The sequence below is a fragment of the Solanum verrucosum genome, unplaced genomic scaffold (genome assembly GCF_900185275.1).
Source record: "Solanum verrucosum unplaced genomic scaffold, falcon-dt-bn FXZP01000276.1, whole genome shotgun sequence".
Taxonomy (NCBI): Eukaryota; Viridiplantae; Streptophyta; class Magnoliopsida; order Solanales; family Solanaceae; genus Solanum; species Solanum verrucosum.
This window is the reverse complement of record NW_026019946.1, coordinates 373,770-387,500: the sequence shown is the minus strand read 5'-3', so window position 1 is coordinate 387,500 and position 13,731 is coordinate 373,770. Positions and strand designations below refer to the sequence as shown.

The window sequence follows — 13,731 nt, the reverse complement described above, 5'->3', positions numbered from 1 at the left end:
AAATTACAGCCCATACTCCTCATTCATTAAGACTGATAATTTTCGCTTAACTGATACTAAATCAATATCATATATTGTATTGGTATTATTAAGGCTGATAATTTTGTTTAACTAATACTAAATCAATATCATATATTGTATTGGTATAATTAAGACTGATAATTTCGTTTAACTGATATTAAATCAACACACACATATATATATACACACACTGTATTAGTATCATTAAGGTTTCTTGTTAAGAAATTACTCATTATGCAATGATACTATAAAAAATTATATATATTGTTGTGGTATCATTAAAGTTTCTTGTTTAGAAATTACTAATTAATCAATGATACTATAAGCGTATATGTATATTGTTATAGTATCATTAAGATTATTAGTTAAAAAATTAGTCATTTGTCAATGATACTATAGGCGTGTATATATATATGAACTACCAAATATAATACTCCTAAATAATAGTAATACATGAACTATTTCTCCTAATAATCTACCAAACGGTCCTTTAAAGACATAAATGACCCACTTTTATCACAACAAGAGCTTAAAGCGACTCATTTTTTTACAAGGACAAAAGTGCCAAAGGGGCAATTTCGACTTTTCCTTTATATAAAGAAAGAAATAAAATGAGTGGTCCACAACATGTGAATACATAAAAAAGCCGGCCCCTCCTGTGGAAAAAATATTTTGAAAACTTGAAGGGGAGGAAATCATGCTAAAAAAAGCCAAATAGAAGGATCTAGAAACCCTAACAAACCCTATTATATAAACTCTCTATACTCTCCCCTGTAACTTCCATCTCCATCTCCTTCTCTTTCATCTCACTCTACGAATCTCTCAACACCATTGTAGATCACACAAAAATGGCGGAGGCAGAGACGTTTGCTTTCCAAGCTGAGATCAACCAGCTTTTGAGTCTCATCATCAATACTTTTTACAGTAACAAAGAGATCTTTCTCAGGGAACTCATTAGTAACTCTTCTGATGTGAGTTTTTTCTTATGATTTTGGTGTTTTTATGTACTTTTAAATGTGAATACACTAAATATGTCCATAATGTTCATGTTCATGCCTAGGTGGTTTGATGAATTTAGTGGTTGTAGCCTGACGTACTGTTTCGTTATTTGTTATTTGATTTGATGCTTTGGTTTGTGATGGGATAGATGCTGAATGTATCATAATGTTTGTTCTGTTATTCCTGATGTTGTTGCCTGCAGATGTGCGTTTTTCTTATGTATATATAGTATTTGTTTTGTAAATATAGGGATTGGTGGATGATTATGCAAAATTCTAGAGAAATGTTATTGTTGTGTAGAAGTTTTGCAAGAATTAGATGATGTACAAATGTATATAATAAGATTTGATGCAGTTTTGGTTAGTTTTGAGAATAGGAGTTGTATATAAAGGAGAGTTTTTGGATTAACGAAGCAATTTTGTTGTTCCAGGTTTTCTGTTCAGAGTTTTTCAAATTCCCAGTAGTATTGGGGGTTTGGTATGACTGTTACAGTTTTATACAATAACCCAAAATTGCTAATGTGTTCAATTTTAACACGATCCATTAGTGTCATTTGCTTAATGATATGAGTTAGTAAATTCTTGTATGGTACCCAAATCAGTCAAATTTATGATTGTCTTGGTGATTCCTTGATAGTTGTAAACAAGTTGTGGTTGTCTCCTATGTTGCTTGGTCACTTTAAAAATGCTGATGAGTGTGTTTGATCCTTCAAAAGTAGTGTATTTTTTGAACATAGAGTCCGAGTAACATAGATTGTCTCTATGCCATTGTATTATCATCAGATATCTCAGGTAATGAAGTATATAATTATTATCTGGGTATGAAAATTGCAGGCACTGGACAAGATCCGTTTTCAGAGTTTGACTGACAAGAGCAAGCTAGATGCCCAACCTGAACTTTTCATTCACATCATCCCCGATAAGACCAACAATACCCTCACAATCATTGACAGTGGTGTTGGTATGACAAAGGCTGGTGAGTTAGCATACCCCTGTTGAAGCTTTGTACTTTTACTTGATACTAATCTTCTCTAATTTGACTGATAAATACTAATCTTGTTTGTTTCATTTGCAGATCTTGTGAACAACCTTGGTACAATTGCTAGGTCTGGCACCAAGGAATTTATGGAGGCCATTGCTGCTGGTGCTGATGTAAGCATGATTGGGCAATTTGGTGTTGGTTTCTACTCTGCTTACTTGGTCGCTGAAAGGGTTGTTGTGACCACAAAACACAATGATGATGAACAATATGTTTGGGAATCTCAAGCTGGTGGTTCGTTCACTGTTGCAAGAGATACATCTGGTGAGGACCTTGGCAGGGGTACCAAAATTACCCTCTTCCTCAAGGAGGACCAACTTGAATACCTTGAAGAGCGAAGGCTCAAGGACCTGATTAAGAAGCATTCTGAGTTCATCAGCTATCCAATCTCTTTGTGGGTTGAGAAGACCATAGAAAAGGAAATCTCTGATGATGAGGACGAAGAGGAGAAGAAAGATGAGGAAGGAAAGGTAGAGGAGGTTGATGAAGAAAAGGAGAAGGAAGAGAAGAAAAAGAAGAAAATTAAGGAAGTCTCTAATGAGTGGTCATTGGTGAATAAGCAGAAGCCCATATGGATGAGGAAGCCTGAGGAGATCACAAAAGAGGAGTATGCTGCATTCTACAAGAGCCTGACAAATGATTGGGAAGAGCATTTGGCTGTCAAGCACTTCTCTGTTGAGGGTCAGCTGGAGTTCAAGGCTGTTCTTTTTATTCCAAAGAGAGCTCCTTTTGACCTCTTTGACACCAAGAAGAAGCCCAACAATATCAAGCTGTATGTTCGCCGTGTGTTCATCATGGATAACTGTGAAGAATTGATTCCTGAATATTTGAGCTTTGTGAAGGGCATTGTGGATTCCGAGGACCTTCCCCTCAACATCTCTAGAGAGATGTTACAGCAGAATAAGATCCTGAAGGTTATTCGCAAAAACTTGGTAAAGAAGTGCATTGAGCTATTCTTTGAAATTGCTGAAAACAAAGAAGACTATGACAAGTTCTATGAGGCCTTCTCAAAGAACCTCAAGCTTGGTATCCATGAGGATTCACAGAATAGGTCTAAGTTTGCTGAACTGCTGAGATATCACTCCACAAAAAGTGGTGATGAGATGACCAGCTTGAAGGACTATGTAACCAGGATGAAAGAAGGCCAGAATGATATTTATTACATTACTGGTGAGAGCAAGAAGGCTGTTGAGAACTCACCCTTCCTTGAGAAGCTGAAGAAGAAGGGTTATGAGGTTCTTTACATGGTTGATGCTATTGATGAGTATTCAATTGGTCAATTGAAGGAATTTGAGGGTAAGAAGCTTGTTTCTGCTACCAAAGAAAGCCTCAAGCTTGAGGAGACTGAAGATGAGAAGAAAAAGCATGAAGAACTGAAGGAGAAGTTTGAGGGTCTGTGCAAGGTGATTAAGGATGTTCTAGGTGACAAGGTTGAGAAAGTGGTGGTCTCTGACCGTGTTGTGGATTCTCCTTGCTGCTTGGTTACTGGAGAATATGGTTGGACTGCCAACATGGAGAGAATTATGAAGGCACAAGCTCTCAGGGACTCTAGCATGGCTGGATACATGTCTAGCAAGAAGACCATGGAGATCAATCCTGAGAATGCCATCATGGATGAGCTCAGGAAGAGAGCTGATGCTGACAAGAATGACAAGTCCGTCAAGGATTTGGTTCTACTGTTGTTTGAGACTGCTCTTCTCACCTCAGGTTTCAGCCTTGATGAGCCAAACACATTCGGCAACAGAATTCACAGGATGCTGAAACTTGGTCTGAGTATCGATGAGGATAGTGGAGATGCTGAAGCTGACATGCCAGCATTGGAGGATCCTGAAGCTGATGCCGAAGGCAGCAAGATGGAGGAAGTTGATTAAATCTAGGACACCAGTGTTTTGTTTTGATTATTATGAAGCCCTTAACCCCAGTAGTTTTTGTTTTTTTTACTCAGCTCCACCAGCTGGACATATATGATTGAGTTTTATGTTTTGGTTTTATTTCTGCATTGTAGGGTAGTATTCATTGGCTCATTTTGTTACAACGTTTTATGTGACTATAGATTCTGTACTTTGCCTAATTGCTTCTTGCATTCTTCTATGGATGTCTGCCTTGTTAGCTTACTATATGTTTTATAGGATTGGCCGTGACAAAGTGGTCTGAAGATTGTTTTTATTTTGTTCTCTTTGTCAATTATTGGATTTGATTTCCACCTTGACTGTAAATTATGCCCACTCTAATTCTTGTTTGCACTGATATGGATGTTTCCTATTTAAGCAGCAAGTTCAGGACCTTGTCGAAGATGAGGGAATAGTATCAGGTAAGAATTGAGATATGTGCTTGTTTTGCTCTCTTCTATTTGTCAAGTTTTAAGGGGCGACCATAGTCGCTCCCTACCCATTCTCTCTTCAAATGCAAATTTATTATTAGTGTTTAGGTATTGGGGTGCCTATTATTTCAAATTCTTATGTTCTCTTTAGCTGTATAAAGGTAATATTTATGGCAGTCGTGATAATTGTCCGAGGGTGGTAAGTGGTAAACCATTGAATGTTTTCCAACTTATCTTGCATGAAAAAGGAGAGAAGAAGGAATCTAAAGGAAAAAGCTTGCAGCACAGTTAGGTGATTAGAATGACTTCTTGATCTCTAACTGAAATGTGTATTCATGGAGCAAGGGGTAAAAAATAATAAAAGAAAAGAGTTGATATTATTTAGAAACTACCTTTGAATAGTCTTGAGACTAAAAAATATTGAGGCAAACACTAGGTGTTTCGGAAGATGGGGAGGTAATTTTTACTTTTTAGTGTTAAATTCAACTTGTCAAGATTAAGCTTTTACAAGACCTTTTCTAACAATTTTGTGGAGTGGGGGTAAGACACAGCTTAATTATAAGAAAAAAAGTACAAAATGGACAGATTCTAATAAAGATATACAACCAATAGTGGGAAAGGAGAAAGCGTAAGAGTCCAAACAAAGAGAAAAAGATGCAAGTGCTGTGTATGAAACCTATTTCAGAAGAGAAAAATACACATCATGTAGCTCATAAACAAGAATATCCAGTAAAATCAATCACTTCTCTAACAAGAGATACAACTATGAGAATGCTATTATTATCAGTACCAACAATTACAAGTGAATGGTTGGTTGGCAGTCAAAAAACTTGAGATCCTAAAGATTTCAAGACTGTATAACAGTATAAGCATAACGTCTATAAACTGAAAAGTTGATTATGCCATTCTGTGCTTGTTGATATGACCAGTTTCACTACAATTCATAATTCAACACGTAATAACAAGTTACTCATCTACATTAATATAAATTGGGAGTTGCCAGTAATAATTAATGACCACTTAGCCTAATTTTGGCCTATATTATGATTTCTTTTTTCTCAAAACAATAAATAAAAATACCTGCACAAATCTAAAGACCTAAAAGACAATCTTACTGAAGCCAACATGGACTGTGAACCAATTACAAGCATAGACAACAAAGCTGAACAGGAAATCAGATATTATTACTATCGCAACAAAATACTGAACCACTACACTCAATGAATAACAAATCAAGAAAATATTCAAATTTTGAAACAGGGCAGCAACGAACAGTATCCAGACATCCACATCCATAAACTGACTAGTTTTTCCAAAAACATAACAGGAAAAAAAGATGGTAAAGGTAGTTCCCTAAACTACTCCAGCTTGTGTATGCCAAATCAGGTATCCTCAACTCTCGAATGAAAGACAAAGCTTGGGAATGTAGTCGTAATGTCCCTGTTTGAATGAGGAATATTATTGAGTCAATCAACGCCATGAACAATAGCACAATTTGAAAACATGATAATATATGGAGTAATGTCAAGTTTCAGAATGCCACTCACTTGAGATATTGAAGGGTCATGTTCTTCAAAAGTGAAGGATGTTGCAAGACCAAATTTCTCCATTCCTCCTTGTCAATCTTTCCATCATGTTTAGTATCAGCTTCTTCAAAAGTCTGACGAAGAAGAGAAACATTAGTTAGACGGAAATTCATGAGAAAACATCTACCATCGGAATAAAAATTGGGGACAGAAAGATGAACTAGAAGTTAGCCTCCAGATCCATTTGCATATTATATAATTCAATTTTGACCAAAACACTACTCAAAAAGATGAGCAAATCCCAACCACATTGCAGATAGTTCCATGCCTTTTCTTCTTTCCATCTATGTCTGTGTTATAAGTAATATTTCATAGATATGCACCAAGAAGGTGCTAATATATATATAGGAAAACAGGACCTTGATTCACTTTAGATTTGAAAGAACTCAAGAAGTGCACAAAAAATATTTACATCACGTCCGTATTTCTATTGCAACATGTGTAAAATTAGCTGTCGTCTGGTTACGAAATGGGAAGAAATAATCCCCATATCGGGATCTAATTGCTTCATGTTTTTCTTTTTTGCATAACTAATACACATTTAAGTTATGCGGGTATCTACGTATAGTTTTATGTAAAATAGCATGCGAAATAAGAATGCGAGTATTAATAATACATCGATTAAAACTACTAAAAGGACAAAATGACCTTCATATAGCAAACAATATTTATTTTGTGTCAAATTGTATGCTATATATCAGCTCTTTATACAACAAATCAAATGTCTAATAGTATTCTAGGAGTTGATTGATGGCCAGCTATCTTTTACATTCAACGATCTGCTTACTAGTATTCTAGGACCTAATTGATAATTCATCATTCTAATTTCTAAGCACCATTCCAGATTAAGCATATCATGTTTAAGTGGGGTCTTTGCTCCTTCAGTATTCCTCAGTTAGTGTGCTTTTCTTTCAATCTAACATTCAAAGAATTTCTCCTAAAATTTACCTTCCGCTTATTCATTCGTCTGCAACAACAATTAATGCAAGTATGCAACAAAAACAACATATCCAGTGCATTCAGCAATTAATGCCTGCCGATTAAATAAAACACTGTGGAAATCAGGAAAAGGTTGCTCAGACGAATCTGATCTATCCATAGGTCTGTCCATAGTTTTCCTTAGATCCCTTTTAATGACCAAGAAATTCATTTGGGCCAAACCCTTGAAACCTATCATAACCTTCAAAATTCGTAGATAATGAGTATGCCCCTCTACTCTTCTCCACTTAAATTCCAGGTTTAATTCGCATGACACGTGACTCGAATGTGACCTAGGTCACAAGTCCCTAGACCTTAACCACTTGAACTTAACCCCAGTGGATTTAAAGAACTCTTAGTAACTGTTCATTCATCTCTAAATAGACAAAAGTAAAGGGTAATTTTTAAAATTTCCATACTCGGATACGAGGACAAAAGTTTGGGGTAATTTTTAAAATTTCCTACATAATAGAATTTGTCCCAAATACTAGTTTTTTCTAGAATTTGGCCCAAATACTAGTTTTTCCTAGTATTTGGGAATTTGAATTGTTTGCCAATTTTTTTTTCCATATAATGGCATTTTGTAAGGCCAAACACTATTTCCCAAGTTTTTTCCTAAATATACTTGGAAATATTTATGGACAAACGGCACCTAATAGAGGACTTGATTCATTAGCTAATGCATAGAGAGGGAGGGCTTTCGAAGCAGCCAACGGAACGGGAAATACAATTGCTACTATTTTAATTTGGTTAACATGTTATTTGTGTGGCCCCCAAGGCCTAGCTCGAGTGGCGAAAAGGTGGAGGATTTATGGCTTAGGTCGCAGGTTCAATCCCCACACCACGCAAAGCGAAGTCTGGTATTTAAGTGGAGAAGGGTAGAGGGGCGGGCCCATTATCCACCGAGTTTAGAAGGTTGTGATTGGTCCAAAGGGCGGGTCACAGATAGATTTCTCGGTTATAAAAAAAAAATGTTATTTGTGTGGGGAGCTATTGTGGAGAAAATCCAAGTATTAGGTATATATATTAGTTCCTTTTTTTTATCCAACAATAGTGTATTTAATTGCATTGAAATGATACAGTTAGCATTAAGTCTTGGCAATGACTTGAGAACAGATGATTAAGGTAATAATGACTCGAGAACAAATGATTAAGGTAATGATTGAACTTATTAAATTGGATATAAAATCGAGAACTTGGTATCAAAATTTAGGCTTTATACTCCTGTGGCTTAAGGGCCAGTGTCTTGTTTATGGATATGTTGTCAACTATGTTTAAAAAACAGGAAGCTATAGGGGCATTTTAGGAAAGTTTCCCTCCATTCATTTATATCTCCTGTGGTAGAAGAGTATGAATTAAGATCTAATCCTAAATATCTTCATCATACATTATGAGAACAAGATAGTCCATGAGAGAACTAGAGGAGGCACCATTGGTGCAAGTTATGCCTAAGGCGTGTGGTAGGCCGAGAGCTCAGACTAGACCACGTCTGTTAGGTCTATTGGATGTAAGCGCACGACTGGTGGGCGAGCTAGAGTAGCACAGCCTGTGGTACTTGAGGCGTAGGATATTCGCGTACAGACTACAGTTCCTGGTCCTACCATTACTCTTCCGGTGGATGTAGTAGTGAGACCATTGAAGTTATGGAGTCTTATTCTCCTAGACCAGTTGAGGTGCCAACACCACCAGCTGCTATAGAGGGTCATGCTTCTATTGATGCTCAGATTCATATTGTTATTCATGTGGGTCAGCAGCCTATCCATCTATTGAGACTGTGATTCCTATTCCTATGGTACTCCCCAATTTGTGATAATGTGAGGTGGAACAAGACCTTCTACTGCTGCTGGTGATGATCGTGTGAGGACTGAGGAAGATGAAGTCTTTATGAAATTCTTTCCTCCAGAGTTTGATAACACTCCATTTACTATAACAGCCCAGAAGTTGAGAGAGAAGAACCTTCCTACTATGGGAATTAGAGATTCACATGTGGTAGCCTTGCTGCCTTTCTGTGATCTGGCATAGCTAGATCTTGGTTGGTTTCTTATAAGAGAGGTAGGCTAGCTGAATGTCCACTGCTCACTTGGAGCGAGTTTGTGGCCTTATTCATGGATAAGTTAATTCCACAGAGTCAGTGTGAGGAGAGGCAGCAACAGTTTGAGTAGAGAATGAATGTGGGTAAGAATGATGCTACATTCACTGATCAGGCTCGTTGTGCACCTCATTTGGTCCCTACTGATAGGGAGAAAGGTGATTAAGTTTGTTGATGGGTTATGATACCATTTTCAAGTTACATTGGTGGTTGAGAGTATATATGTATATACACCTGATACTAGGATTTTTTTTCCACAAGAACTCTCCATCCAAATGATAAGTTAACCAAATTGAAATGGTAACAATTGTATTTCCCGTTACAGTACACCATTGGCTGCTTCCAAAGCACTCTATTTCCATGCATTAGCTAATGAACCAAGTCCTCTTTTACTCTTTCTCTTCACCCTAGGTCCTAATATGTAGGCCAAAAAGGATGGATGTGTGCCTAGCCAACTTTTTCACTATTATTTATTGTCCAAATTACTTCATTACCCAACTAACAAGTAAATTAGTAAATTAGGCCCACTGACGGCTTAATAATTCTACATCTCATAAATTATATATATATATATATATATCAATAATATAAGGTTATTACATTCTCTGCCACTTAAGCTCTCGTTCGTCCTTGAACGGAGTAAGTATACATGATGTTTCAAACGGCTATGAGCTGCATGCCCTGGATCTCTGAAGTTGCCTCCTCGTGTGGATGGTTCCTCCACAACATTTTAACCAAATAAAGCTCTTTCGACCTCAATTTGTGAACCTGCCTGTCCAAAATGGCTGTTAAAATCTCCTCCACGTGATCTCTTATATCAGTTGCCGACCAACTAATTACCCATACCATAAAAAGAAAGAATTCGCTCCTAAGAAAGTATGTTTTCATGTTATGTTACACACTAGGAACTAGGGGTGCTTTGTTTCCTTTAGGTCCATTATCAAGACATCATCCTTGAAGAAACCACACAGGATTGGTGGTGCTTCTTTTCCTGTAGGTCCAAGTCACCAAGAAATCATCCTTGAAAATGACAAACTCCAATGGAACTAAACTAACAAAGATAGATAGCAAAGGAGACAACCAAGAAATGGAAGTACTACTGCCTCAGTGTACATGTAAACAGGAGAGCCACTCCTTCCATTCAAAATGAAAGATATGCTAACAGAGGTATCTAAATGTAGATTGATGAAGCACCTTATCGATTATGCTCTCAATAACATCATCTGATAGATTCATACCAGATTCAGCAAGGGTAGCAACCACCATTTGCTTCACCTGCATAGAGACCAAACTATTATCATGTCAAGCATTCCTGGAAATGCATCAAATGTGAAATAAAATTTCCAAGACATGTTGAGTTAACCCTAACTAGAGCTACTGACTAGAGCATCTAAATAGTAGAAAAACATATGAGCGATCAAAATATTACAACAGATTTGCGTTCATAAGTGAAAGTAACTGTTTCACCTTATGAGAGATAAGCTTACCTCTTGCCTCTCAATGAAGCCTTGTTGCTTGAGATCGTATAGCTGAAAAGAAACTACAATAGCAATACCATTAGAAGCAGGATTACACAAAGTGACACTATTGACATAGTTAAGCAACTTGCATACACTCAATCTTATCATCAATAGGAGCATTTGGATGGAAAACAGAGAGGGCACGAGCAAACTCCTCAAAACCCAAGATTCCATTGTGCTTTGTGTCAAATAAGTCAAATACCTACAATTAAATAAGTCCAAGTAGGAAGAGATAAAACGCTGAGCTATTTATCCTTTAACCTTAAAACTAAAATAATGTATTATACATGGTGATTGAACAAGTAAATTGATACTTAATATACTTGAATCCTTTAGAAATAACCCATTAAAAGAACTACTACTGCAACTTCATCTGTTTAGGAAATAGTAATTGTGATTTTAATAATGATATTACTAGTTGATCTAATATGCAGGAAGCAATGTCCTTTGCTCTACCAAAATTTGTAATAACCAAAGCAAAATGAAAAGATTAATGTAGTTAGCAAGGAGAACGTACCCTATCTGCAAACAAACTTTCCTTTTTGTTCGTCTTGAATAGTGCCAATTGAAATTCTTCCTACAGTTTAGTAATAGCCTCAAAAATCAATGCCTTTGGACCCAAGATTGAATAAAACTTCATGCAAGAAACCCAAAGAAGAGTTTAAATGCTAGAATACCTATATCTCAAACACAATGGTGCTATTTCCCAAAGTTGTAGTTAACAAAGGATGAAACACAAACCTTGTTGATCAGCCCATCATCAACCACTGCACTGCTAATCTTCTTAAAAAGCTCATAGAGAGCTTCAATCTCACTGACACTAACTGCAATAAGAATGAGATTATATAGATTTATAACATTATTTACGTTAGTTGAAAGTCAATATGACCAACAATATAAATTAGGGCACTCATATATCAATTTTTTATATTCCAACTCCTTGCCCCAATACCTTTATGACAAAATATGACATCAAAAACAACATAACGAATAATGCAAAAATAAATCAAGTTTTTGCTTTTGATATAAAAGAACACAATCTTCAAAATGCAAATACAGATTTCCAGATGACGCCATCATAAAAAAGACAAACTTGCAACCAGACAAGCATTGCTTTTGGTTCATCTTTCTTTCTATGTTTTCAAATAGCAGAAATTAAATGTTAACAGATGTGTTCCAATAGCATACAAACTGTCTCTCGTGCAAGGATCTCTGGATCTTCAAAGGCTGTTGATTGTCTGTCCAGATCACAACATTTAGACAGAGAGGCACCTAAATGCTTGATCCCCTCTAGGCACTGCAACATGGTATAATTCCTGCTTCAAAACGCTCCATATCTGGTCAACCGAAAACAACAGTTGAGGAGGGGTGGGAAGGCCATTTTGATTGGTCATTTGTGTCGTGAGAAAAATTATAGAAAATGAACAAACAAACAAATGGAACTAACCTTTTGACCATTCTCTGTTATCGTCCTTAGTGAATGTAAAATGCTAAAAGTTTCTGAAGATGATCAATTTCAAGCTATTTGTCTGACAAGAAACCCATGTCAATATACATGTAGGTCTATGAACAACCCCTTAAAACAAACAAACAACAAAGGAAAAAGGAAAATAATAAAGCAAGAGCCCTCTCAATCTGTCCTCTTGACATGCAAGTTAAATATCTACTAACTAATGTCATCATAAAATAAAGTTTTGAGCCTACTGATCAAAAACAAAAAAACCAAAGAACAATGGTTTGAACCTAACTTCAATTTGGCTTAGACTTGTTTCCTCCTGTAGCCATTGTTGTAATACATAGAGGAAGAATGATATCTCTAGATGAGAATAAGAGCAGAAATGACTATGCAATTTCTTCAAAGTTGTCAGAACACTTCTTGCTAGGTAATTATATACTCTAGTCCCAATACGCATAATATCTTAGGAATATAACTTTATGATTATTATACATGAACAGTAAATTTCAGATTATAACATCCTTGCGCTTCACTAGGTAATGACGCTGCAATGTAGGGGTAGACCCAACTAGATCCTTGAGCACCCATGAATTTTTATCACATTCAATATATTTGCATAATTGATCAAGAACAAAGCTATATAAAAATAGAGTGAGCACTCAGAATTGTGAAAAACGGATGTGCTAGCTGATCAACATCCGAGGTCCTGGGCTACAAAATGCTTGTGGTGAGTGCTGAAATAGCTTCACACAGTTATTCTCTTTTAAGCTGATGGATTTCCTTTTTAATAACTGATAAATCACAAAGGCCAGTTATGCAAGGTTCGAAACACAGTGGATAATAGGTCTACCCTCTACCCTTCTCCTCTTAAATAAGCCAATGCATTTTTTTTCCTTTCTTGCTATTTATTTGCTTTCTTTTTTACTTTCACTTTTCCTTTTTGTTCCCAATTTCCCAACCTTGTTCCCAAAATAGAATATATATTTTTTTCCTTTTTAACAAATGGAACTTTAGTCTAGTCTCACATCGCAACAAAACTCATTCTTTTTTCTCCTCTTAGGAATCTCTTCCCCACGATCACCCATGACTTCAAAACCCTAGGCCTGCTACTACTTCCAAATGCAGAAACTTAACAATGATAGCATGCCCCAACGAAAAGACAACGGACATTAACAAAACTCGAAAAACCACATCTTATATCAATTATTCAATCAATTCTCTAAGAATTAAAGTGTATAATCATTCTTTAATGTTATATAGTAATAGAACCATTATTAAAAGTTGTACAAATTAAGAAGGATAGCACCTCAAGTAAAATTCGTCCAAATCACATTTGTTTACCTTATCACAATTCTTTAAACTTCACTAATCACTATACACTCAACTTCCCAACGGTGCAACAGATTCTGAAATAACTTTAGCCAAACAATAAACTAATAAAATCACCAAATTCGATATATAAAACCTAGAATTGAAGAAATAATCAAACCACAGATTAGCAAACAGATCTAATAATCGAAGAGAATACATTAATACATCGGAATTTGAATTCGATATCACTAATAAAATCGAGATTTGTAGATAATCGAAGGAGAAGAATGATTTACCTGACGAGAGGAGATGATGAACAAGAGAGGAGACGAAGGAGAAGCGACTAAAAATAATGATGAATTTGACGGTGAAGCAAATGCAAAAAATGGGCCACTCCTCCTTTTTCTTTTCAC

General features: G+C 36.1%; 2 protein-coding genes across 3 annotated transcripts; one reads left to right on the top strand and one right to left on the bottom strand.

Annotated features, from left to right (window-relative positions):
* Window positions 1-792: 792 nt before the first annotated feature.
* LOC125810409 (heat shock cognate protein 80-like) lies at window positions 793-4,129 on the top strand. The gene is made up of 3 exons (XM_049489905.1): window positions 793-992; window positions 1,854-1,995; window positions 2,095-4,129. Exons 1-3 carry the CDS (start codon window positions 870-872, stop codon window positions 3,927-3,929), a joined length of 2,100 nt encoding a protein of 699 aa, XP_049345862.1. The 5' UTR covers window positions 793-869; the 3' UTR covers window positions 3,930-4,129.
* Window positions 4,130-5,597: 1,468 nt separating this feature from the next.
* LOC125810119 (calcineurin B-like protein 3) lies at window positions 5,598-13,731 on the bottom strand. 2 transcript variants are annotated; one of them, XM_049489649.1, is made up of 10 exons: window positions 13,615-13,731; window positions 11,999-12,080; window positions 11,740-11,888; window positions 11,293-11,375; window positions 11,069-11,128; window positions 10,645-10,753; window positions 10,519-10,571; window positions 10,226-10,306; window positions 5,926-6,038; window positions 5,598-5,818 (listed from the first exon to the last, which is right to left on the bottom strand). In XM_049489649.1, the coding sequence occupies exons 3-10, from the start codon at window positions 11,855-11,857 to the stop codon at window positions 5,761-5,763; spliced, it is 675 nt and encodes a 224-aa protein (XP_049345606.1). In that variant the 5' UTR covers window positions 11,858-11,888; window positions 11,999-12,080; window positions 13,615-13,731; the 3' UTR covers window positions 5,598-5,760. The 2 variants fall into 2 exon arrangements, with proteins under 2 accessions (XP_049345606.1, XP_049345611.1); XM_049489654.1 differs by having other exon boundaries at window positions 11,999-12,084; window positions 13,638-13,647.